General features: G+C 38.9%; 1 protein-coding gene across 1 annotated transcript; it reads right to left on the bottom strand.

Annotated features, from left to right (window-relative positions):
- Positions 1–1599: 1599 nt before the first annotated feature.
- On the bottom strand, positions 1600–3366 carry LOC143564715 (protein BZR1 homolog 1-like). Its single transcript, XM_077051907.1, has 2 exons — positions 3029–3366; positions 1600–2417 (listed from the first exon to the last, which is right to left on the bottom strand). The coding sequence occupies exons 1-2, from the start codon at positions 3251–3253 to the stop codon at positions 1719–1721; spliced, it is 924 nt and encodes a 307-aa protein (XP_076908022.1). The 5' UTR covers positions 3254–3366; the 3' UTR covers positions 1600–1718.
- Positions 3367–27847: the final 24481 nt, after the last annotated feature.

Raw genomic sequence — 27847 nt, 5'->3', positions numbered from 1 at the left:
AATAATAAAACCGCAACTAAGAACTAAACCATCTATGTAAAGAATAGGGTATTCGTTTAAGCAGCCGAGACGTAGACAAATATATCGATCCAACAAAACTTCTAAGCTTCTGCCCATCACACACACATCTATAGCCCAAGCTTCATATCCAGCATCCTAAGCCCAAGTTACATCCAACAGCACTCCACTTAAGCCTAAAGCCAGATTTTAACATGAAAAAAAAACACTAATCAAGAAATCACCAAACGTTAATAACCGATTATGTAGTTGTTTGTTGAAATGAAAATATCTTAGAGACATAATTATTAGTAAATTTTAACTCTGATTTAATAAAGTTTCATACATGTTTTAATTTTTAACTATAAGATCCAGTCTTCTGTTGTGTTTAAAAGAGATTATGTTATAAGTATGAACGGGGTGTATATCCAACCAAATCATACGTGAGGAAACTAGGGCGTGGCAAATTGATTATAAATATATTAGGTATCATCGATAAAGTATCACCAATGCATAAGTTGTCACTCACTACCACATATCGACCAATGAACGGGCGTGCGAGACTATATTGGTACATGTTAGTTATACCCTACGGAATTTTAACTACAAAAACTTGATACTTTTAGAATTACAACTTGATTTGTATAAAAATTAACAAAACATTCCTTTCAAGTACATAGTACCGATATAAAATCCATAAAACATGTCTGGTTTGAAATTTTACAAAAGCCATTATACTATAAAAAAGAGAAAAATCCTACCGCAAGGTTCAAGTGTGTCTAAGAGTCTATGTTCGTTTAACATCAACTTTTCTTTAGCTGAAACCCATGTCCAACTATCCATCCTTATGGCCACATGAGAAACGCTTAAAAAAGAATACGGCAACGAAAAGGTGTTAAATACAGTCAACATATTAAGCATACGCTTGAAGTAAGTTTAAATTATTCATTTATTTGTGAAACATATTGGCCGTTTATTAACGGTGATCTAAACACTTTGTGGTCTAAATGAACAATCTCATTGCCACCTAAGTTATCACGCACATCCCTATATCTTCAAGAGTTTGAATAGTCCACTGGCGTTGTTCATCATTGAGGATGGTAAGCGGTATTGAGATATAATCAAGTTCCCATTGGCTGCTGAAAACTCAGCCAAAATCGAGATGTGAAACGGCGATCTTGGTCAGACAAAATAGATAACGGTACACCATAACAAGTTATATGATCTATGGTATCCATTAAACACGTACTTTGTTGACGATACGCAAACAAACGGTGATTCGGGAGAGTTATCAACAAATTAATTGATTTTTAGAAGGCAATCACATTCAACAAAGATGTGACTTTTTTAAGTTATAAATTTTCTTGTCTGTTGTTTCTATTTATAATCGAGTGTTCCTGATTTATGAAACTTATGTAACTATCATGACCTATATACATTTACGTCACAGTATAACAAAAACAAAACACAGCAAGTGTAGCACACGAGTCTTTAAACTAGTCATCATCGTATGTTACAAAACATAAATACTAGACAATCTTACTTAACTTCCGATGAGTATTCTACAACCAACAAAGATTTGCTTCTGATTTCTAATAATAACCATCAATACAATCACCCACCCAATCAATTCTTCAATCTCTCAACAATGTCAAATGTTCTCTTGATCTTGATCTTGATCATAAATCAATAAACGCCTCAGTCGAGAATGGAAACTCGGGTCAGCTAGCAGCTTTCCCACTCCTGAGTGTGAGCTCCAAATCATCTGCACAAATTTCATGTATCCTCTCGCCTTCCCACGCTTTCAACGTACTGCTTTCAAACTCAAATTCAGAACCCGGCCCGTTTTGCACCACCAGCCCGTTTTGGAAAAACGGTTGCTGGCTGGCGGGTTTCACAAGGTTAAACGTCGGTGAAGCCGGTGCAGCTGATGCAGCCATGGTCTGGAAACTGACCCACCGCCCCGAGTCCACTGTCGAAGCATCCGACTCGTCACATTCGGGAATCGTCGCAGGCGGGATACGGTGACGACGAGTCGGGCTCGACGGGGCAGAGGCTGCAAAAACCGGGTGGCGAAAAGACTGCAACGCACTCGTTGATAGCATTTCCCAGTTGGGCTTTCGCTTGGTTCCGCGAGCAGTCGGGGACGATATAGGCGGGGTTACAGGGGCACTATTCGAAATTCGCAAAGGCGGTAACGAAGACAAGTTACACAGGTAAGGAAGAATGTACGATGAATGGGTGGGCGGGTTTGGGTTTTCGCAACGGGTCGGGCTCGGGAATGAGGACGATGTCGGGCTAGCGTGGTACGACGGGGCCGGGCTCGGGAAAGCCGATGACATTGGGCTGGGCTGGATTGAAGAACAAGTACTTCTGTTGGCTGATATTACTGGTATTTCATTTGGAGGTGGCTTACATCCCTGTAAGAAAACATAATATAATAATTTAATTAGGCGTTTCATTAATAAGATTAAATTAGGGGTGTGCGTGGTGCGGCTCGGTGCGTTTTGGGCTAAAATCAAACCAAAAACCAAAAACCAAAACTTTGGTTTTTGGAGTTTTGAAACAATTAGGTTTCGATTTCGGTTTTTTTGGTTTCTGTTTTTCGGTTTTCGGTTCGGTTTTTGCCACTTCAACTTGAAAATTTTAGGCCAAAAATTATGAATTTAGGTATAATAGACTATTATATATTTGACCAAAAGTATTTGAGTTACATATTTATTAAAATCTTATAAATTACTTACAATAAAAACTAAAAAAAATTGAATCCAGAAATTCGGCCCGGTTCGGTTTTTCTAAAATGCAAAATCAAAACCGAACCGTTAGTTCCGTTTTTACAAAAACATAAAACCAAACCGTGAATTTTTGTTTAGGTTCGGTTTTTTCGGTTTGTTGCACACCCCTGGCGCTAGATTAGATACTTCAATTGAACATTTCTTATCCTAATTTGAAGTATAGTAACAGATCTAGCAGAAACCCCAATTTGGAAACATAATATAATGAAATTAAAATTAAAAAAAAAAAAAAAAACCTTAGGATAAGTGGTACCATCTTCTTCAACAACCCAACCAGCTTCAGCACATAGTGCTTTCAAAACCTCGTTATTATCACAGTGTTTAGGTAATCTATAATTGCCCTGAGACCGGAGTCCGATGTAGATCTTGGCGGCGATGGCTCGTCGCCGCCGCTCCCGTCGATTGTTGTTCTCTCTCTCCTTCCACGACGGAAGCCGTCCGGATGAAGTACCGCCAGTCATTATAATATTATATAATTGCTCCGGCGAGTTTGCTGTTTACTTTTGCGTGTGGTACTTTTTTTTTATTATTGTGGATTCACGAGGGGTGGGGTTTGTTTTGGATCCAATTGGTCGAAATGAGATTGGTCTCCCTCCGTCTATATTAAGTTGTCAATAACGAACTTTTGTAACTTACATTTGTAACCCATGTTTATGTCTTCCTTTTAAAGTTGGCCTCGTGTTTTGACAAATTACATTAGAAGTGGTTGATAGTGAATTTGGTGAGGCTTCTATGGTTTAATGAGATTGGTTTTGAAAGTATGTAAATGTAAGAATATATCATTTGTCTAGGTTAAAAGCCACTCTTTTATAAGTACTCAGCGGTTAGATTTATGTTCACATTCAGTTGTGGTTAGATATTTTAAAGTGCTTTTCTATTTACAGAGACAGTTTGTTAAATACTGACGGTAGATTGTTTAAAATATTTCTAAACATATATATAAAAAAATGCATGTCTCATTTTTAAGTTGATCAAGCGTTTTGTTTTTAGTTTATATAGTTGGATTACTTGAACGGTAAACATTTTGGTCTATAGGGTCTTTCACAAGTGATGATTTATATTCAAATCAGTTAGTCACAAAACCTAATTTTATGTGGACAAGTATAAACAAAAATCAATGAAACAACCCCTAATTGCTTTATATATAGACCTTCCACGCCATTTAAGAGCATTGAATTAAAGATTTTTATATAACAAGAAAAAAAAACTTAATTGCTGTATTATATAAACCAATCTAACCATTACAAACAAACAAAAAAAATACAAGCCATGTAGACTGTAAGGATCATGCACAAGTACGTCATGCTATGTTTACCAACACATTTATACCTAATTTAAGCATTATTAGAAAAACATCTATTAATTGTACAACGTTAATCATGCAATCAAAAAATTAATTAAATAACCAATGATAGGTTAACATATCTTTTTAATAAAAGTTCAAAGTAATATTGAGATGATATAACAAACCGGCTACGATGAACAGTCATGTTAGCAGCTATATCACATTTTCATTGTCATCTGGTTCATACTCATGTCTATAACTCCACATAACATATTCCTTTACATACAGATTATCCTTTTGTGCCAAAATTGTGAACTTGGTGATTCTATAAGGACTTTTTAGTGCAAAGACAATAAAGGGCATCCGTTTTGAAGGCGCTTACTGAGGAAGGTGCTGACGTGGACATGTTATGGTTGAACTGAACAGCATCACGTGTGGACAAAGGAATGGGTTAAAACTGAGTGCGGTTGTCGTGGGGACCACCACAGACACATCACAAGCTTCCTACGTGAGGTGGGTCCCGTTTTCGACAAGAGCACGTGCATCAGAGCTGTAACACGAACGGAGTCATCGTACGAAGGACACTTTGTCTGACAATAACAACTTTGAAAAGAATTAAATAATAAAGGGCAATTAAGAAAAAATAAATATGGAAAATTAACAACAAAAACTTTAAAAACATTAGAGAAAATTCCTATAATAGCCTATTTAAAGGGTAATTAAGAAAAAATAAATATGGAAAATTAACAACAAAAACTTTAAAAAAATTAGGGAAAATTCCCATAATAGCCTATTTAAAGGGCAATTAAGAAAAAATAAATATGGAAAATTAACAACAAAAACTTTAAAAAATTAGAGAAAATTCTTATAATAGCCTGTTTAAAGGGCAATTAAGAAAAAATAAACATGGAAAATTAACAACAAAAACGTTAAAAAAATTAGGGAAAATTCCCATAATAGCCTATTTAAAGGGCAATTAAGAAAAAATAAATATGGAAAATTAACAACAAAAACTTTAAAAAAATTAGGGAAAATTCCCATAATAGACTATTTAAAGGGCAATTAAGAAAAAATAAATATGGAAAATTAACAACAAAAACTTTAAAAAAATTAGGGAAAATTCCCATAATAGCCTATTTAAAGAATGTGTTTTCAAAATTATCCTCACTAATTCAAGTTTTCAACTTTGTTTCTTTGTTATCTCGTCGCAGATGACATGATAGCGAACACCGACGATGTGTTACTGAAACAAATAGGATAACGACACGTGGCCATAATAGGTCGTCGACGATGCGTTAGTGGATAACACATCGTGCTACCCTCCGTTAGCAACATAACGCATCGCAGCTACCCTACGTTACGTTAGCAACTTAACGCATCGCCGCTACCCTACGTTACGTATAACATAGGGTTGACGATGCGTTATGTTGCTAACGTAGGGTAGTGGCGATGCGTTAAGTTGCTGCTACCTTGTTATGACAACACAAGGGTTCCACGATGCGCTAGTGATAACGCATCGCTACTACTCTACGTTAGCAACATAATGCATCGCCGCTACCCTACGTTAGCAACATAACGCATCGTCAACATAGATTCCGGCCACGTGTCGTTAACCTATTTGTTTCAGTAACGCATCGTCGGTGTTCGCTATCATGTCGTCGACAATGAGATACCAAAGAGACAAAGTTGGAAACTTGAATTAGTGTGGATAAATTTGGAAACACGTTATATGAATGGGTCATTTTAGGAATTTTCTAGAAAAATTATATAGCGGGAACCATAACCGAATCCGGTATACACGCGCCTGTTATGTGGGTTGTCAAGACGGGTACCCCTTAGCGGGCATACCGCTCTATTTTGGTGATTTTATCTTTCTAAGATATTAATGTTGAATTAATTATAAGCTTATAAACATATTTATTGCATACAGTTAAATACTTTAATATTTTTGATGGGTTAAAGGGCAACAGGAATTGAATTTGAGTTTTTATTGAGTTCGGGGACCATATGTAGAAATCATATAGTTAGGATGTGTCGTTTCCCCCACTACATACTTTACATAACCCGTGATTGCTGTTAATCACAAATCGTATAAAAGTTTAACTATTGTGAATGCCATAAAATATCTGTGTTTGTGTTTTTATACGTCTTATGTTTTCTCATAAAAAGAATCTCTCTTATTTCCATGATACGAGCTACTTATGTTACGCGGATATGTATCATATGATTCATATATTTACTCTAATTTCATGTATCGTCATCGAACGTCAAGCCTTCTCAAAAAAACTCAATGTATGTGTGTCACATGCATATCATGCATCTTAGAGGTGTATCATATACCAGAATAAAAATAAATTACCCTCGGTTAAAAAACACACACACGCGACACATGTGCATATATGATATATAGTTATATACTTTTATATTGTAAGACCATGTGTAGTCATAAAGCCCCACCCCTGGGAGTTATACGTCACGTGACGCCCAGTCAGAGTTATGGTTTTTTACAAAAACATGGTGTAGTCATAAAGCCTCCATTACTTTATTTTTTTTGTTTTTTTTAATTCTCGTGATTTCCACCTGCGTTATCTACAAAACGTCACAAAATTTTTTTTTACCAAAACGGCGGGGGGGGGGGGGGGGGGGGGGGGGGGTTGTGCCCCCAGCTTTATCCACCATAAAGCCTCCAGTACGCATGGTCTAAGATCCCGAGATTTTGACCATAATATATAATTGCTGTCTACTTTGATTAAACAAGGAATTATGGTGGAATTGATGTAGACATATTATTTCGCAAATTTGCGGCTATGTGATGTATTATTAGGCTATGAGTCATATATACATTACCTTGATCTATATAGTATAAACATATTTATGAAAAGATGTTAGATTCATAACCATATATAGGTAAAACATGATGAATAAATAAGCACCACATATTATTTACTAGGTAAAGAGAACTGTTCTCAATAAATGTAAAATGTTGATTTCGATTGAAGTCTAGGAACTATTGAGTGAGGTTGAATGCAATTGATGTAGTAAAGTTTATGGAGGAGCTCGGTACCATATCGGTATCGATCCTGAATTTCTCAAACACTTGATACCTATACCGGTGGTTCAGTATTTGTACAATATGTTAAAATTCGATTAATACCGGTACAAACCGAATCTTACGGTACCGTACCGACCCTGAAACGTTAAACAGTTTGTACTGAATCAATACCGACGGTACCTGATAGCATTTTCTCATCCCATGTCAATTTTAGGAGCATCACATGGAGATAAATCTACTTATGGCCAAATAGTTTAGTGGTATAATGTTTGATCATTCGTAGGTGAGTGGTGATTTCAAATACTTGCAGGTGCAAAGTTATAGGCAATTTTCTTTTGGGTTGTGTTGTCCGTGGAGAAATGTCCTAGGATACCCAAGACATGTTTTGTAATTTCCTTTTATCTGTAGTTTAGTTTTTTTTGGGGTTTCGTCGCCTTTAACCTAAAAAAAGGTTATAGGCATTTTAGGTGGAAAATTGTATTAAAAAAACATGGAGATATGTGAGATTGACTTTAGAAGAGGGAACATAGAGCATCCACGATAGAGATTTTTGGATGTGTGTGACATCTCACATCAGTTGGGAAGGAGAATTAAGCTTTTTTTTATAAGGAGGTGGATACCTTCTGTATCATAACGCGTTTTGGGCGCTTAGTGTTAGTGAATAAGAGGAGAACTCCACAATTAAGCGTGCTCAGGTGAGAGTAGTGTCACACCCCGGCTTAGGGCCTAGGCGTGTGACCAATAGTTGGTACCTATTTTGTAAATACATCAGAGTTGCGGGTCATTTTAGCGGAAGACTTTGGTTGAATAAAATATTAATTTATTTGAAAACTTTCTCGGATAATAAATACCCGTGTTTGAGTTATAAAGCTTGTTGAAATACCGTTTACAATATTTTAATAATTAAAAACTGAGCCATCATTACCTTGCAAGCGTCTATCTTCATGAATGACTATATTCCTTGGTACCTGTACTAATATGTTTTCCTGAAATATGGGAAAAATACGTCAGCTATATGCTGGTGAACATGTATGACTCTATAAAATATTTGAATGGCATTACAATACAATTATAGTTTTCTCTAACACTCAGCAGATGCACGACCACATCTGGGCTTTGTTCACTCCCCTACACACACACAATTGTTCCCCCGAGCTATATGAGTATAGCCCCTACAAGGAGAACTAGTTATGACCGTTAGCCCACGGCCTCCCTGGCAATTGATTGATGGACTGAACAGTTATGTTTGGATCCAGACACATGTGTACTCGGTTTGAGTTGCCTTTATTTTTTATATTGTATTATAATGTTTTAGAGAACATATAATCTCATGAAAGCATTGACTGACTCGTTAGACAAACACCCGTTCATCTTATCGAGTATAAATATGTTTTGATTGATTGAAAAGGTTAACGTATTCACCTGTGATTGTCTGATCTGAATGATATGGTGATCTCGTTTGAAACCTTGATGTGAATGATTGATTGATTGATGATTGACCTATTATAAAATAGGTTTATATAAATACCCGGATCATCTCTTGATCCGGCTATAGACCTTTAGTCTAGTTTTGATAGCTTTAAACCTTGATTGATCATTTGTTTGAATAAAATATTTAGACCTGTAGTCTTTCGATTTATTTACTAATCATATGTTGAGTTTCTTCTTCATAAAGAAACATCTATATCCTGTTTCTTCTTCAAGAAGAAACATTCATTGATTGCTAGTATTGAATGTAAAATCTTATGTTTCTTAATCATAAAGAAACAATATTTTTAATATATACCTTGTATATGAAATGCTATGTTTCTTAATTGTTAAGAAATTATATCTCGACTATATCCTTATGAATGAAAATTTGCATTTCTTAATTTGTAAAGAAACATTACTAAAATCCTTGTATGTTTAAAGCTTATGTAAACATATTTTATGATCAAGGTTTGGGCTATACCCCTGACTGTGGTCTAGCCATATAATATAATAATAAAATAATGACTTAAGCAGAACCCCTACCTCACACGGCTATTCGGAGTTTTGCTAACTAAGATTGATTGAGCAGCACTTCCACTCTCTATCACATTCTATGGCTTATATTGTAAGAACTTCAGAGCTTGCACGCACTATGATGCTTGGCACGCAAAACGAGGCGACATATGGTGGTCGTCGTGTTGTGCACATACTTCGAGGTATCGTCGGTATGTGGCACGGATTACGAGGGGACAATTGTCGGGTCGGAGCACGGAAACCGAGGTAGTGAGAGAGTAAATCTAGAGAGAGAAAGTTATTTGGTGTGAATTGGGAATGAGCCGTGAGCCTCCTATTTATAGGCTAATTTTGGGTCCCATCGCGGTACGCGATGGGTCTTGGTGATCCCGTCGCGTATCGCGACGCCGCAATTCCTCCGCCGCCTTTCCACAAGCTGCCACGTGTCCTCTGACTCATCAAGGTCCATCGCGATACGCGATGACCTGTGTTCTTTTGTTATGCGATGACCTATGGTCCCTGAACTCAATTTTTCACTTTTAGTCCCTTGTCTTTTTGAGGAAATCATCAAAGTACAGTAAGAGGTGTTAGTAGATGATAAGTTAGTGAGGAAAGAAAGAATTCACGGCCAGCAAGATGAGTTGATGGAGAACACTCATGGTGTTAAGACTAGGTTTGACCGTATGTGGATCCCACGCCATGGTGATCTTAGAGGTCGAATCTTAGATGAAGCTCATAAATCAAGATACTCGATTCATCCTGGAGCTACGAAAATGTATCAAGACTTGAAAAGAGACTACTGGTGGCTAGGAATGAAAAATGATGTAGTGGGTTATGTTAGTAAGTGCTTAACTTGTTTACAAGTCAAAGCCGAACATCAGAAACCTTATGGGAAAATGCAACCGCTTGAGATACCTGAATGGAAATGGGAACACATCACTATGGATTTCATAATAAGCTACCTCGTACAGCTAAGCAACATGATACCATCTGGGTGATTGTGGACCGTTTGACCAAGAGTGCTCACTTTCTGCCCATACGAGAGGCCATCTCGTCAGAAACGTTAGCAAGCTTGTTCATTAAAGAGGTTGTGACTAAACACGGAGTACCGTTATCGATCGTGTCAGATAGAGATACTCGGTTTACTTCGAGATTTTGGAAGAAGTTCCATGAAGCTATGGGAACGAGGTTAAACATCAGTACGGCGTATCATCCTCAAACAGATGGATAATCCGAAAGGACGATCCAAACCCTTGAGGATATGCTATGTGCTTATGTTTTAGACTTTGGTGGAAGTTGGGATGATCACCTGCATCTGACAGAGTTCTCCTATAACAACAGTTACCATTCCAGTATTGGTATGCCACCGTTTGAGATGCTTTATGGTAGACGATGTAGAACCCGGTGTGTTGGGGTGAGATTAGCCAGAAAGAAATGGGAAGTTTAGAAGTGGTTCAAGAAACGTCTTCAAAGTTCGATCAGATTAAGCCAGAATGAAAGCTGCTCAAGATAGACAGAAGTCGTATGCTGATAAGCAGCTACGACAAATTGAGTTTAACGTTGGTGACAATGTGATGCTCAAAGTCTCGCCTTGGAAAGGGATTATTCGTTTTAGGAAAAGAGGAAAGTTGAGTCCGAGGTACATTGGACCGTTTAAGATTATAGATCGCGTGGGTGAAGTAGCTTATAAGCTGGATTTACCCGATGAGTTAGAAGGAATTCATTCAACCTTCTATGTTTCTCATCTGAGGAAATGTCTGGCTGATGACACGTCTCACGTGCCATTGATGGACATCGAGGTTGATGAACATCTGAATTACATTGAGCAACCGATAGAGACTGTTGATCGCATGGAGAAGCAACTTCGTCACAAGGTTATACCCTTGGTGAAAGTAATATGGAAGCATCGCAAAGGTTCAGATGCTACTTGGGAAGCTGAGGATGAGATGCTCAAGTTCTACCCTAATCTGTTTAAGTAGCAGTTAGGTTTTGGGGACGAAACCTCTTTAAGGAGGGAATACTTGTAACATCCTAAATATTATAATGTTAGATTATAATATTAAATAAAGATTTCGTTAAGTTGTCTTATGTTAAATAATTATTTTAGTATTTAATTAAGAGAGTTGTGTTAAGTTATCGGGCGTTAACATCTAACTAATATTACACATAGAAAAGATCATGGACTTGGAATAATTAAAAGGAATAAAGAGTAATGGGCTTTAAAGTCCATGGGCTTAAAGAGGATATAAATACCCCTTAAACCATTCCAAAACCCTAACTCTCATTCCATCCTTTCCATCTTAATCTCTACACACACTCCAAACACACACACATTCCTTATTATACATAAACGGCCAAGAGAGAAAGAAAGAGATCCAAGGCCAAATCAAGCTAACTATTACTAGATCTTAAATATACAAGTTAGATCCAAGGTTTAAGATTCATAAACAAGCTAGCCGAAACCAAACGAACCCATAAAGGTATGTTCATGATCTTAAAGTTTATGTTTTAATAAACGATTAGTCTTGAAATTTGAATCTAAAGTAGATCGGCTTTAAACGAACATTAAAGTTGAAAACTTGATGCTAATAATGAAAGAAATGAACCCAAAATAGAAACGGCTCGTTAAAAGGAACCCTAAAAATCTAGTCTTGAACGTTTAAGGTTTAAAGATCCAAACTTTATGATTTCCCGAGTCAAGCCTTACCCGGAAATGGTCACAAAAGCGCTTAAGGGGAAAGATTGATCCATGTTAAAGGTTTATAATAATAATAATAATAATAATAATAATAATATCAATAATAATAATAATACTGGTAAACGGGCAGTGGGTGGGATCCAAATCCATCTGCCCAGCCCAACCCAACCATGAAGAACATCAGATCTGACTTGCTTACACAGGACTCGAATACAATCGGAGGTCGATTACATTGAAGATCGACTACAAATACTCAGAAAATATACACAGATCGCATACAAATACAACCCGCTCACAAATGGACATCGATTACTCTGTGTATCGATTACAATTGTAATCGATTCCTACAGGAATTCGATTACAATGATTGAAACAGATTCGATTACAATCTGAACATCGATTACAATTAAACTCGCATACTATAAACTCGATTACAATGCATACACAGTCGCACACAATTACAATATATATACAGAATCAATCGCTTACTCTGTATGTTCGATTACAAATCTGAGTCGCTTACAAACTGAACTCGCATACAGTCGGAAAGTCGATTACAACTAAACTCGTTTACAATCCAACTCGAACACCTTATCCTCGACTACAACATAAATCCTATTAGAATAAGCATCGATTACAACAGAGATCCGATTTGAAGGAGCTTCGATTACACAGACGGCAGTCGCTGCAGTAGGGTTCGAATACACTAGCACTCGATTACAATTGTAATCGATTCATAGACGAAATCGATTACAAATGTTTAAATCGATTACAAACTGGATTCACAGAAAATCGCATACAACCCATCGATTGGAATCATGATACTCGAACACATCTACAACTCGATTACAATTGCTGAAAATCGATTACATTGAATTTGATCACAATCCTATCGGAAACAATAAACTCGATTACATCATGTAATCGATTTCCAAGACCCGATTTTCCTTGGATCTGTTTACTTGACTCGTATACATACATACATAAATGACTCGCATACACAGTGGACGGCATATACACACATACACTACTTGATAGCATTGGTCTTGGAAGCATTGGGCCAGAAGGATTGCAAAATGGGTTGGATCAGTTGGGCTGGGAAGTGGGATGCATGATGGATCAGCTGGGCTTTACAAGATGGGCTTGGGTTTGGGCTTGGATGGTGAGTTGGTAATACAGTTCGGGTTATAATAAACTGACTAACCGACCTTGCCAACTCCATAGGTCCCGTTACGTTTTTCTTTTTTACACGAACTAGCCGACAAATGAAAGCAAAACATGATGATTAAAACAAATATAATAATTAAAGGGTGTGAGCACTAAACATAAGTAATACAAAGAACGAAATAACGACTTTCGTTAAATGATGAAACCCCGATGAAGAAAAGAATATTAAAAGAATACTTAAATAATCCGGTCTTAAGATAATAATAAAATGTTTTAGGAAGAGAAGATAATAATAAAGTAATTATAAAACCTTACAATAGGGTTTGTAGGAAGAATAGTAAGTAAATGAAATCTAAACAAGGCCAACCGATCATACCAGACTTAGTCATTCCCAACTGGAATACAAATAGGATAAATATTAATACGTCTACCCTATATACAGTTAGCGGGGCGCAATTAAAGAAGGGAATTACAATAAACGGAGAAAGAAACAGGATCCAGGTGAGTTTCTAGCCCCATTTATGTGTTATGACTTCGGGGCTGTGTGCATACTCGATGTGATTGTTAATACATTTATCCTAAGTGATAAGTGTATGCCTTATGTGATTATGTGAATTGTAAGAATGATTACTTGTCGGTACGTGAACGATCTTCGGATATTGCACATGCTGTCAAGTGATAATGCTATGTATGAGATATAGATGATGTGTATGTATGATATGAAAGCAAGAGATAGAAAGGTAGAAAAGGGACTGGACCCTAATAATATCCAAGGCAGAAAAGGGACCGAGCCTTTTAAATCTCGAGGCAGAAATGGGACCGGACCCTGATAACTTCCGAGGCAGAAAAGGGACTGGACCCTAAATATATCCAAGGCATAAAAAGGGACCGGACCCTAATAATATCCGAGGCAGAATAAGATAGAGTAAAGTAGAATTTGATTTATGAAAGTATGAATGAAAGTGCGTATGTATGTATGTAAAGTATGTTATGTTATTAACTAGAACTCACTCAGCGTAGCTGACCTTTAGTATGCACGCAGCTGAGTAGAATGAGACAGCTCGCTTGAGGGGAACATGTGGCATTGAATAAGAGGCTGGCATCGGAAGACTCAAGACGTGTTATGTTTTATTTATTTAGTTTTTGAAAGACAAGTTGTTTGTTTAAGACAAGTTTTTGATTGTCATGAAATGTTTTATGAAAGTTTTTATATTCCGCGAATGTTTTTATTAACTCTGATGAATAGAACTATGTGAATGAGTAAATCCAACGTCCAAATGTGAGGTACCGGTAACGGGGCCTTACATTTCACAAATTGGTCTGCTGTATTCAAATGGTTTCTCGTGGTTGACTTTCTTCATTTGTTTGATTGTTACCTTTTCTTTCTTTCTATTCTTCTCTTTAACCTCCGTTTTTCTTTCCATACTGTCGATTAAATACCTGGCCAATTCCATAGCCGAGGAGGTAGTTTGTGGCATGTGGGTTCTTACTATATCTCCTATCTCTTTGGGTAATCCTGATATATATTGAATAACTTTGTCATATTCTGAGTTGTCTAGAAGCTAAGTTGATTAGTAATTTCCAAGGAACTTAGTGTTGTACTCTATGAGATTTGTGATATCCATCTTAGTTTGAATAATATTGGCTTCTGGTATGGGGCAAAACTGTTGTAATACGAGTTCTTTGAATGTTTCCCATTTCATTTGATACAAGGTTTCTCTACCCTTTCTTATAATTAGGGCGTTCCACCATTCTAGAGCTTCACCTTTGAATTTTAAAGATGTGTACTGAATCTTTTGAATCTCAGTACATTGACTAATGATGACGATGGACTCGATCTCTTCAAGCCATCGTAAAGTTGGTATAACACCTTGCTTTCCATAAAATTCTTTTGGTTCAAAGGTTTTGAAATCCTCAAAACTACAACCTTGAGTTACTATAGGTTTCCTGAGCTTATTGTTGAATCGACTATCAGTCTTGCGATTCTGAATGCTTTTATCATGATGTGAAGGTTTTTGATAAGGATGATTTCTAACGACCTTATTTGAATGTTTAACTTTATGTATCTCTTCTTTCATCGCATCAGTGAGAGGAGTTAATGTGTCTTGAATTATCTCTCGTATTGTGAAAAAATGTGGTTCATGGGTCTCATGATCAGGTTCTGTCACATTCTTGTCATTTCTTTGATTGGAGATTTCATCATTATTTGCTTGACTGTTTAAGTTCGACATTCTGTAAATAGGATTGCGTCAGTATAAAAGAAACTTATATACCGATGATATACTACATGGTACGTGAATCTTAATGCTATAAGTACTAGGAATCTTTTGATTATGAAATGTCTAATAAGTTTGTCGTCTTCTTAGAGGAATTCATTTCTAAGTATTCTATGACCTTAAGTAACTTTTCCTTGAGGTTTATCCGTCTCGTGCTATGCAGAATTCATATGTTTTCCTTTTGATTAAGGAAATTGTATATATATAGCAAATTTTCGAATATCTTGATGATGGTTGATAAGGTTCTATTGAGGTATAATCACTTTGTCTTCTTTTGTATACTCTTGAAATGACTAGTACATACCTTGTGTACAGACAACCCATGAGAATTTATAATTCTCTTCCTAGGTTTATTTACGTCTCTTTTGTTAAATATTCCTTTAGCGTTTGGCTTGAGGTCACTTATCCTTGGGTAACTGTCCACCTGGACTTTTCCTTATTCTGACATTCTTTTTCTTCCAGACTTGCTAGAAGAGTTACTTTAAGAGTTTTATGCTCTTGTTCCATTGCTATATTGATTATAACTATTAAGATCTTTATTGTCTACTTCTTCCAATGAATGATTGATTTCTCGAACTTGTTTTTCCTTCTTGATGCTTTTTCTTATCTCCTTTTCTTTTGTCTTTCCCTCGTTTTCCATTTCTTTCTTAAGCATTGCTTATGCTAATTGGGTGACATTGATTTCGTAATGATTAGACTTACTTTCAATGTAACATCCTAAAATTTTAATGATGAATAAAGGAAGTTATGTTTAGTGATTTCGCGTAATTGATTAATGTCGGGGAAGGAGCGGGTCTTGGACTTGGATTAATTGAGATGGGTTAAATGAGAATGGGATTTCAGGGATATAAATACCCCCAAAATCCCAAAATATCTTCATTTTCCCCCCCACTCTCCTAAACACACACATACACACACACCAAGCACACCCAAAACCGCCGCCGGCCGGGCCGAGAAAGAAGGAAGGATCGAGCGAGGTCCGGGTAAGAGAGAAAGATTAGTGGTGATACCAAGATAAACGAGATCCAAACAAGCTCAAAAGGTATGATTCTTGATCTTGGAAGTTTAAAGATCCGAGCTTTTAGTGTATAAACGACCGAAAATGGTCGGGAAGTGTAGTGGGTGGTATTGAACCTTAACAAGGGTGTTAAAATCGCCCGAAATGTTGATCAGAAACCGAAACAACGGACATCTGGGCAACTTCGCCTTCATCTGGGCAACTTCGCCTTCAAGCGATGAACTTCGCCTGCAAGCTAAGTTCCCCTGATGAACTTCGCCTGCAAGCTAAGTTCGCCTGATGATAAGTTCGCCTGAGGTTTAACTTCGCCTAAAGCCAAGTTCGATTAGAAAATAAATTAAAAACCTAATGAAAAATGTGTTAAGACAGTTAATGGAAATAAAATTTTTCCAAGCTGACCTGGCAGCTCGACCCCAGCCAGGGGCTCTGCCCCTTGGACCCTGCTAGGGGCTGCCGCCCCTAGACCCCGCTGCCAGGGGCGCTGCCCCCGGACCCCCGTTCGTTGTGGGTCATATAAAGATAGAAATACATTATGAGAAGTGATAGTTAATTGATACGTATACTTGTTATACAGTCAGCCGCGCACAACTGAAGAAAGGGATTACGATTAACGGTGAACGTAACCGTGTTCAGGTGAGTTTCTAGCCCCATTTATGTGTTATGTTTTCGGGGCTGTGTGCATACTCGATATGTTTGTTAATACGCTTATCCTAAGAGATAAGTGTATGCCTTATGTGAATGATGTGATATGTATGAATGATTGCTTGATGGTACGTGAACGATCTTCGGATATTGCACGTACTGTCAGGTTGTAACGCTAAGTATAAGGTAAGTATGATATGTATGCTTATGTGTATGAATGTGATAAAGTTAATAAAAGAAGGAAAGGATGGTTGAATGGTAACGAAGAGGGAATCGAACCCTACTAATATTCGAGAACTAGGGAACCGAACCCTACTAATATTCGAGGAAAGAGGGTACCGAGCCCTAATAATACTCGAGGAAGGAGGGTACCGAGCCCTAATAATACTCGAGGAAAGAGGGTACCGAGCCCTAATAATACTCGAGGAAAGAGGGTACCGAGCCCTAATAATACTCGAGGAAAGAGGGTACCGAGCCCTAATAATACTCGAGGAATGTAGGGCGTAATGCTCTTTATAACGTAAGATATGAAGGTAAGTTAATACATAAGAAAGTAAGAAAGTAAGAAAGTAAGAAAGTAAGAAAGTATGAAAGTAAGAAAGTATTAAAAGTATGAAAGTATGAATGAAAGAATATAATGTTATGTGAATGGTATGATTATGTGATTATCTAGAACTCACTCGGCGTAGCTGACTTTTAGTATGCACGCAGGTGAGTAGGATGAGGCAGCTCGCTTGAGGGGACACATGGCACTGAACAAGAGTCTGGCATCTGAAGACTTATGATGTTTTAATTTTAATGTTTAAATGTGAAAGACAAAGGATGTTTTGAGACAAGTTATGAAATATTGTAATGTTTTATGAAAGTTTTATATTCCGCGTAAATGTTTTAAGTAACTCTGATATTTAGAACTGTGTTTATGAGTAAATCCAACACGAAAATAGGGTTACCGGTAACGGGGCCTTATAAGTTGGTATCAGAGCAAAGTTCGAGAGATTTAAGCATCCTACATGCTTAGACTCGAACAGAGTATGGGATATAAGTAAGAAATGAAAGAAGATGCCAGTTCAAGAATGCCATGTGTTGCTCAAGCAAGATCAGTAAAGGTAAGGTGTATGATTAAATGATATATGTTAATGAGAAAGTAAGGATATGTGAACGGCAGGGATAGGAATAATTGATTGTTTAATTTGACAAACTGCTTAAGTAGAACCAGCACAAATAGACTCATAAAGGGAAGTGTATAGGACACGGAAAGTAACGTGATCAGCTAATCACAATTGGCCACTGTTATTACCTGTTAGCCCTACTATCCTTGTTCTAAATAGTTCCTTGAGTGATGATGTTTGTGTTTTCCCCTTTAAAATACTGATGGCTGGAGCTGGAGAATTTGTTGAAACTGGGGGTCGCACTGGACGTCGTGGCAGGCCTCGTCTTGTCCGGCAACCTTCGGTAGAAGAAGCTTCCCATACCGAAGTTGAAGGAAGCGCAGCTGGAGGAGACCAGAACAACAACGAAGAAGTTCAACTTAGCCCCGCAGTTCAAGCAGCCATCGTTCAGGCTGTAGTTGCTGCTGTGAAGAACCTGAATCCCGAAGGATCTGCCGGAAGCCGTGAGCGAACTGCTGAAGGGGCGGGTGGTGATGGAAGAAAGGATGGGGAAGGTGAAAGAGAGGCCTCGAGTGGGGATAGGTCTGTGAAAGATGATGATAGGAAGAAGGGCCGAGGCGGTTGCAACTATAAGTCCTTCAAAGGTTGTGACCCGCCAAAGCTGACCGGGTTGGGAGACGCAATCGCTACTCTCCAATGGATAACCGCTATGGACAAGGTTATCCGCATTAGCGAATGCCGTCCCGACCAAGCTGTGGGTTATGCTACTCAGTCATTTGTAGAGGAGGCTATGTATTGGTGGGAGAGTGTGGAGCAGAGGAAGACCAGTGAAGAGATCAAAGAAATGAAGTGGGATGATCTGAAGGAGTTAGTGATGATGAAGTTCTGTGCTGACGCCGAGGTTGAAAGGGCGGAGATGAAATTCTTAAACTTGAAAGCTGGGACAATGACACATCGTGAGTACACCACCGAGTTCAATCGAATGTCTAGGTTGGTGCCCGATATGGTCAACACTGAGGCTAAAAGGATCAAGTGTTATGTGAGGGGATTACCACAGAGAGTTCGCATGTTAGTCAGAACAAGTAAACCTACTACTTTCGATTCTGCTGTCGAACTCGCAAAAATGGTTTATGCAGACTTGGTTGCGGATGATGTGGTGGTGGGAGATGAGAAGAAAGAGAAGAAATTGGTCGCTCCTGCTAAACGACCCGGTACCCAGATGTGGAACCCTAAGAACAAACAGCCGAGAGTTTGGGAGAACAGGTCGTGCAAGACTTGTGGCAAGGCGCACAGTGGTGAGTGTAGGTGGGGAAAGGGTTCGGATACATGTCACAAGTGTGGAAAGATACATGCCGGAGGATGTAGACTTGGGTCGAATGTTTGCTACAAGTGTGGGAAGGCAGGTCATTATGCTCATGAGTGCAGTTCTAAGCCTGCATGCTACAAGTGTGGTAAGATGGGTCATTTTGCTAGGGAGTGTACCGAGAGTGAAGCTGGAGGTAGTAGAAGGAAGGATGCCGATCAAGCTGGGCCAAGAACTAAAGCCTACATGCTGACCCAAGAGCAAGCCAAGCAGATTCCTGATGTTGTGACCGGTACGTTCCTAGTAAACGGCATTTCTGCTTTAGTATTATTTGATTCTGGTGCGAATAGAAGTTTTGTAGCTACGACATTTAGTAAACTCGCTAAAATGAAAGGCTGCCGAGTGTCTGAAACTTTTGTAGTAGAAACCGCTAGTGACACTTCGGTTAAAATAACAAAGATGGTTAAGAACTGTAAGATAGAATTGGAAGGACATGAGTTCCCGGTTACCTTGTACGTTATGACCTTGGGAGGGTTCGATGTAGTTTTGGGTATAGATTGGCTGTCTGAGTTTGAGGCTCAGATAATGTGTAAGAGTAGGATGGTAAGGTTAAAGTCATTGGATGGTAGTGCGGTAACAGTTTATGGTGATAAGGAAAGTTATGGGCTTAATGTCATTTCGATGATGAAAGCCGAGGGTTTACTGAGGCGAGGGTGTTGTGCCTACCTGGCGTATGTCGTCAACGCTGCGGCCGAGACGAAAGAGATGAAAGATGTTCCTATTGTGCGCGACTACCCAGAAGTATTCCCTGAGGATCTTCCGGGGTTGCCACCGGAGCGAGAGATAGAATTTCAGATAGATTTAATACCAGGAGCCCAACCTGTCGCAAAAGCGCCTTACCGTCTAGCACCGTCCGAGATGAAGGAATTGATGTTCCAACTGCAAGAACTCCTCGACAAAGGTTTCATAAGACCGAGTGTTTCCCCGTGGGGCGCACCGGTATTGTTCGTGAAAAAGAAGGATGGAAGTATGAGAATGTGCATAGACTATCGTGAGTTGAATAAGCTGACGGTAAAGAATAGATATCCGTTGCCAAGGATTGATGATCTGTTTGACCAACTGCAAGGTTCAAGTTGGTTCTCTCGAATAGACCTCAGATCAGGCTACCATCAGCTGAAGGTGAAGGAGGCAGACATCCCTAAGACAGCGTTCCGAACGCGGTATGGACACTACGAGTTCCTCGTAATGTCATTCGGTCTAACCAATGCTCCTGCAGCATTTATGGACATGATGAATAGGGTGTGTCGACCGATGTTGGATAAGTCGGTTATCGTCTTCATCGATGATCTATTGATTTATTCAAAGAGTGAGTCTGACCATGCCAAGCATCTGAGAGAGGTATTGGAAGTTCTGAAGAAAGAGAAGTTGTACGCCAAGTTTTCGAAGTGCGCGTTCTGGTTAAGAGAAGTGCAATTTTTAGGTCACGTGATTAATCCGGAAGGAATTACCGTGGACCCAGCTAAGATTGAAGCGATAACGAATTTGAAGACTCCGCAGAATCCGACTGATATACGAAGCATCCTAGGGTTAGCTGGCTACTATAGAAGATTCATCGAAGGTTTCTCCAAGATAGCCGCACCGCTGACCGGTATGACCCGAAAGTCGATAGTATTCAGTTGGGGAAAGTTTCAGGAAGAAGCCTTTGAAGAATTGAAGAAGAGACTCACGCTAGCTCCAATCCTTACTCTACCCGATGGTGACGAGGATTTCGTTGTTTGTGCTGATGCTTCGCATCAAGGATTAGGTTGCGTGTTGATATAACGAGGGAAGGTGATAGCTTACGCGTCTAGACAGTTGAAGGTCCATGAAAGTACTTATCCGACGCACGATTTGGAGTTAGCAGCTGTAGTGCATGCTCTTAAGATATGGAGGCATTATCTGTACGGTACTAAGTGCACTATCTATACAGATCATAAGAGTTTAAAGTACTTCTTCGAGCAGAAAAAATTGAACATGAGGTAGAGAAGATGGTTAGAATTGATAAAGGATTACGACTGTGAGATTAAGTATTACCCCGGTAAAGCTAACGTGGTCGCTGATGCGCTAAGTCGTAAGAATGAGGAAGTCCTTGCAACAGTGAAGTCATACAAGTTGATCATGAACTCAAGTCTTTTTGAAGAAATCATCAAAGTGCAGTCAGAAGTGTTAGTAGACGAAGGGTTAGTAAAGAAAGAAAGGATTTATGGCCAGCAAGACGAGTTGATGGAAAACACTCATGGAGTTAAAACTAGGTTCGACCGTATGTGGATCCCACGCCATGGTGATCTTAGAAGTCGAATCTTAGATGAAGCTCATAAGTCAAGGTACTCAATCCATCCTGGAGCTACAAAGATGTACCAAGACTTGAAGAGAGATTACTGGTGGCCAGGAATGAAGAATGATGTAGCAGATTATGTTAGCAAGTGCTTAACTTGCTTACAAGTCAAAGCCGAGCACCAAAAGCCTTATGGGAAGATGCAACCGCTAGAGATACCTGAGTGGAAATGGGAACACATCACCATGGATTTCATAACTAAGCTACCTCGTACAGCTAAGCAACATGATACAATCTGGGTGATTGTGGATCGTTTGACCAAGAGTGCTCACTTTCTGCCCATACGAGAGGCCATCTCGTCAGAAACGTTAGCAAGCTTGTTCATCAAAGAAGTTGTAACCAAGCATGGAATACCGTTGTCGATCGTGTCTGATAGAGATACACGGTTTACTTCGAGGTTCTGGAAGAAATTCCATGAAGCTATGGGGACGAGGTTGAACATCGGTACGGCGTATCATCCTCAAACCGATGGACAGTCTGAAAGGACGATCCAAACCCTTGAGGATATGCTACGTGCTTGTGTTTTAGATTTTGGTGGAAGTTGGGATGATCAGCTGCACCTGGCAGAGTTCTCCTATAACAACAGTTACCATTCGAGTATTGGTATGCCACCGTTTGAGATGCTTTACGGTAGACGATGTAGAACCCCGGTGTGTTGGGGTGAGATTGGTCAGAAAGAAATGGGAAGCCTAGAAGTGGTTCAAGAAACGTCTTCAAAGTTCGATCAGATCAAAGCAAGAATGAAAGCCGCTCAAGACAGACAAAAGTCTTATGCAGATAAGCGGCGACGACCAATTGAGTTTAACGTTGGTGACAATGTGATGCTTAAGGTCTCGCCTTGGAAAGGAATTAACCGTTTTAGGAAAAGAGGAAAGTTGAGTCCGAGGTACATTGGACCGTTCAAGATTGTAAAACGTGTGGGTGAAGTAGCTTATAAACTGGAATTACCCGATGAGTTAGAAGGAATTCATTCAACCTTCCATGTTTCTCATCTGAGGAAGTGTCTAGTTGATGACACGTCTCACGTGCCATTAATGGACATCGAGGTTGATGAACAATTGAACTACATCGAGCAACCGATAGAGATCGTTGATCGCAAGGAGAAGCAGCTTTGTCACAAGATTATACCTTTGGTAAAAGTAATATGGAAACACCGCAAGGGATCAGATGCTACTTGGGAAGCCGAGGATGAGATGCGCAAGTTTTACCCTAGTTTGTTTATGTAATAGTTAGGTTTCGGGGACGAAACCTCTTTAAGGGGGGAAGACTTGTAACATCCTAAAATTTTAATGATGAATAAAGGAAGTTATGTTTAGTGATTTCGCGTAATTGATTAATGTCGGGGAAGGAGCGGGTCTTGGACTTGGATTAATTGAGATGGGTTAAATGAGAATGAGATTTCAGGGATATAAATACCCCCAAAATCCCAAAATATCTTCATTTTCCCCCCCACTCTCCTAAACACACACATACACACACACCAAGCACACCCAAAACCGCCGCCGGCCGGGCCGAGAAAGAAGGAAGGATCGAGCGAGGTCCGGGTAAGAGAGAAAGATTAGTGGTGATACCAAGATAAACGAGATCCAAACAAGCTCAAAAGGTATGATTCTTGATCTTGGAAGTTTAAAGATCCGAGCTTTTAGTGTATAAACGACCGAAAATGGTCGGGAAGTGTAGTGGGTGGTATTGAACCTTAACAAGGGTGTTAAAATCGCCCGAAATGTTGATCAGAAACCGAAACAACGGACATCTGGGCAACTTCGCCTTCATCTGGGCAACTTCGCCTTCATCTGGGCAACTTCGCCTTCAAGCGATGAACTTCGCCTGCAAGCTAAGTTCGCCTGATGAACTTCGCCTGCAAGCTAAGTTCGCCTGATGATAAGTTCGCCTGAGGTTTAACTTCGCCTAAAGCCAAGTTCGATTAGAAAATAAATTAAAAACCTAATGAAAAATGTGTTAAGACAGTTAATGGAAATAAAATTTTTCCAAGCTGACCTGGCAGCTCGACTCCATCCAGGGGCTCTGCCCCTTGGACCCTGCTAGGGGCTGCCGCCCCTAGACCCCGCTGCCAGGGGCGCTGCCCCCGGACCCCCGTTCGTTGTGGGTCATATAAAGATAGAAATACATTATGAGAAGTGATAGTTAATTGATACGTATACTTGTTATACAGTCAGCCGCGCACAACTGAAGAAAGGGATTACGATTAACGGTGAACGTAACCGTGTTCAGGTGAGTTTCTAGCCCCATTTATGTGTTATGTTTTCGGGGCTGTGTGCATACTCGATATGTTTGTTAATACGCTTATCCTAAGAGATAAGTGCATGCCTTATGTGAATGATGTGATATGTATGAATGATTGCTTGATGGTACGTGAACGATCTTCGGATATTGCACGTACTGTCAGGTTGTAACGCTAAGTATAAGGTAAGTATGATATGTATGCTTATGTGTATGAATGTGATAAAGTTAATAAAAGAAGGAAAGGATGGTTGAATGGTAACGAAGAGGGAATCGAACCCTACTAATATTCGAGAACTAGGGAACCGAACCCTACTAATATTCGAGGAAAGAGGGTACCGAGCCCTAATAATACTTGAGGAAGGAGGGTACCGAGCCCTAATAATACTCGAGGAAAGAGGGTACCGAGCCCTAATAATACTCGAGGAAAGAGGGTACCGAGCCCTAATAATACTCGAGGAAAGAGGGTACCGAGCCCTAATAATACTCGAGGAATGTAGGGCGTAATGCTCTTTATAACGTAAGATATGAAGGTAAGTTAATACATAAGAAAGTAAGAAAGTAAGAAAGTAAGAAAGTATGAAAGTAAGTATTAAAGTATGAAAGTATGAATGAAAGAATATAATGTTATGTGAATGGTATGATTATGTGATTATCTAGAACTCACTCAGCGTAGCTGACTTTTAGTATGCACGCAGGTGAGTAGGATGAGGCAGCTCGCTTGAGGGGACACATGGCACTGAACAAGAGTCTGGCATTTGAAGACTTATGATGTTTTAATTTTAATGTTTAAATGTGAAAGACAAAGGATGTTTTGAGACAAGTTATGAAATATTGTAATGTTTTATGAAAGTTTTATATTCCGCGTAAATGTTTTAAGTAACTCTGATATTTAGAACTGTGTTTATGAGTAAATCCAACACGAAAATAGGGTTACCGGTAACGGGGCCTTACATTCAATGTCATATATTCCTTCTACGGAATTTTGATCCGTATTCAAGCATTTTCCTTGAGTGTGAACAAAGTAAGAATTTTGAAATGCTAAATATATTGTTTGTTCTTGATAATTGTCTCCATTACTCTTTTCCCTTTTTTGATGATATTGGTTTTGATTTACTTGATCCTGCTCCTTGTGTATTCTGATTTGCACTTATCAGAACTAACGGAGTCTTAGTATCGAATGAATCTAAATTTCCTTCCATTGTCGTCTGATATGAGTCTTCATCACTGGACGCATGATTTCGAAGTATAGACGTTCCAATATATCCCTTTCCTTTACGAATCGAGGTTGACTGGTATAATTATTGTGATTGGACATCTGTGTGAGGTTTGATTGAAAGTAGGAATACGTTCCTATCTTATCCGTAATGTTTGAATATTCTATTTAGATATTTTTCAGTCAAATATCTAATTTATTGTAACTGTGATTGATATTCCTATAGGTAACTATGAATTGCCAGGAAGATACTTCGGTTGACCCTCATATGGCAAATTAGGAATTCATCGATTGTTCTTGACTGATAAAGATTGTATAATGATTGTTATTACTGTTCGCCATATCTTGATGGCTCAGATTCGAATGTGGTGATTTGAATGTCTAACTACTTGACATATATGCCCAAAGTAGTTTATATATAAGACATTTGAACAGATTAAGCTTTTAGGGATATTATTAATTTTTTTTGCTTATCCCTACTTTATTTAACAAGTAATTTAAAGTTTAGGTACTAATACATTAATACCTAATTCATTGAAACTGATGGCTCTTATTTATAAGATTGATATGTATTTCTGATCAAAGCCTAGGTATGATTAAATACCTAATTCGCTAAGATCGATGGCTCTGATACCAACATGTCACACCCAGGCTCAGGGCCTAGGCGTGTGACCAATAGTTGGTACCTATTTTGTAAATACATCAGAATTGCGGGTCACTTTAGCAGAAGACTTTGGTTGAATAAAATATTAATTTTTTGGAAAACTTTCTCGGATAATAAATACCCGATGTTTGAGTTATAAAGCTTGTTGAAATACCGTTTACAATATTTTAATAATTAAAAACTGAACCATCATTACCTTGCAAGCGTCTATCTTCATGAATGACTATATTCCTTGGTACCTGTACTAATATGTTTTCCTGAAATATGGGAAAAATACGTCAGCTATATGCTGGTGAATACGTATGACTCTATAAAATATTTGAATGGCATTACAATACAATTATAGTTTTCTCTAACACTCAGCAGATGCACGACCACATCTGGGCTTTGTACCACTCCCCTACACACACACAATTGTTACCCCGAGCTATATGAGTATAGCCCCTACAAGGAGAACTAGTTATGACCGTTAGCCCGCGGCCTCCCTGGCCATTGATTGATGGACTGAACAGTTATGTTTGGATCCAGACACATGTGTACTCGGTCTGAGTTGCCTTTATTTTCTATATGTATTATAATGTTTTAGAGAACATATAATCTCATGAAAGCATTGACTGACTCGTTAGACAAACACCCGTTCATCTTATTAAGAAATTATATCTCGACTATATCCTGATGAATGAAAATATGTTTTTCTTAATTTGTAAAGAAACATTACTAAAATCCTTGTATGTTTAAAGCTTATGTAAACATATTTTAAGATCAAGGTTGGGCTATACCCCTGACTGTGGTCTAAGCCATATAATATAATAATAAAATAATGACTTAAGCTGAACCCCTACCTCACACGGCTATTCGGAGTTTTACTAACTAAGATTGATTGAGCAGCACTTCCACTCTCTATCGCATTCTAGGGCTTATACTGTCAGAACTTCAGAGCTTGCACGCACTACGATGCTTGGCACGCAAAACGAGGCGACATATGGTGGCCGTCGTGCTGTGCACGTACTTCGAGGTATCGTCGGTATGTGGCACGGATTACGAGGGGACGATTATCGGGTCGGGGCACGAAAACCGAGGTAGTGAGAGTAAATCTAGAGAGAGAAAGTTATTTGGTGTGAATTGGGAATGAGCCGTTAGCCTCCTATTTATAGGCTGATTTTGGGTCCCATCGCAGTACGCGATGGGTCTTGGTGATCCCGTCGCGTATCGCGGCGCCGCAATTCCTCCGCCGCCTTTCCACAAGCTGCCACGTGTCCTCTGACTCATCAAGGTCCATCGCGATATGCGATGACCTGTGTTCTGGACTCATCGTGTAGCGCGATGGGTCCCTGAACTCAAGTTTTCACTTTTAGTCCCTTGTCTTTTGTTAGCTTGTCACTTCCAGGTTTAACTCCCATAGTCCAAAAATACTAAGGCGGCTCTCAGCGATGCGAAGTGCAAAGTGCGCCATATTGCGCCCATCGCCCGTGCGCGTGCGCGTGCGCGTCGGGTGCTTCGCACCCTCCGCTAGAACCACTGGGTTCATGCTAGGCATAAAAGAATATTACTATGAGATTTGATCTCTTTATAAAGAGCTTCCAAATCTTTACAACTTTCCATGTGAGATGGGTTTTAACTTCCTTATTTATACTCAAGTGGAATGCTTCCGCTTTCTTACATCTTTCCATGTGGGATAGAATTTCCTTATTCCATATTACTAACATGAGATGATTTCCTTTATGGAATATTTTATTTCCTTATAAAATATTTTATTTTCTTTATTTAATTTTTCTCATTACATATTTTATAGAATAATTTTGATCCTTTAGCTTCACTAAGTTGTCAAATTTGGAGCAAAATTTTGGGGATGTTACGAGTAGTATGAGGATAAGTGACCACCTGGGCAACCAAAAACAAATCCGTAAGACAATTATAGTACATCTCGGCTAAAATGGACAATATTATGGTACGGTGGTAGCTGGGATGTTACAATGACAATGTGTTTTTGAAAAAAGAGAGGGTGATGTGGATAAGAGAAAGGATAT

The sequence above is a fragment of the Bidens hawaiensis genome, unplaced genomic scaffold (assembly GCF_021521415.1).
Source record: "Bidens hawaiensis isolate Kalapana, Puna unplaced genomic scaffold, B.hawaiensis_p1.1 tig00022149_1, whole genome shotgun sequence".
NCBI lineage: Eukaryota > Viridiplantae > Streptophyta > Magnoliopsida > Asterales > Asteraceae > Bidens > Bidens hawaiensis.
This window is presented reverse-complemented; position numbering and strand designations above follow the sequence as displayed.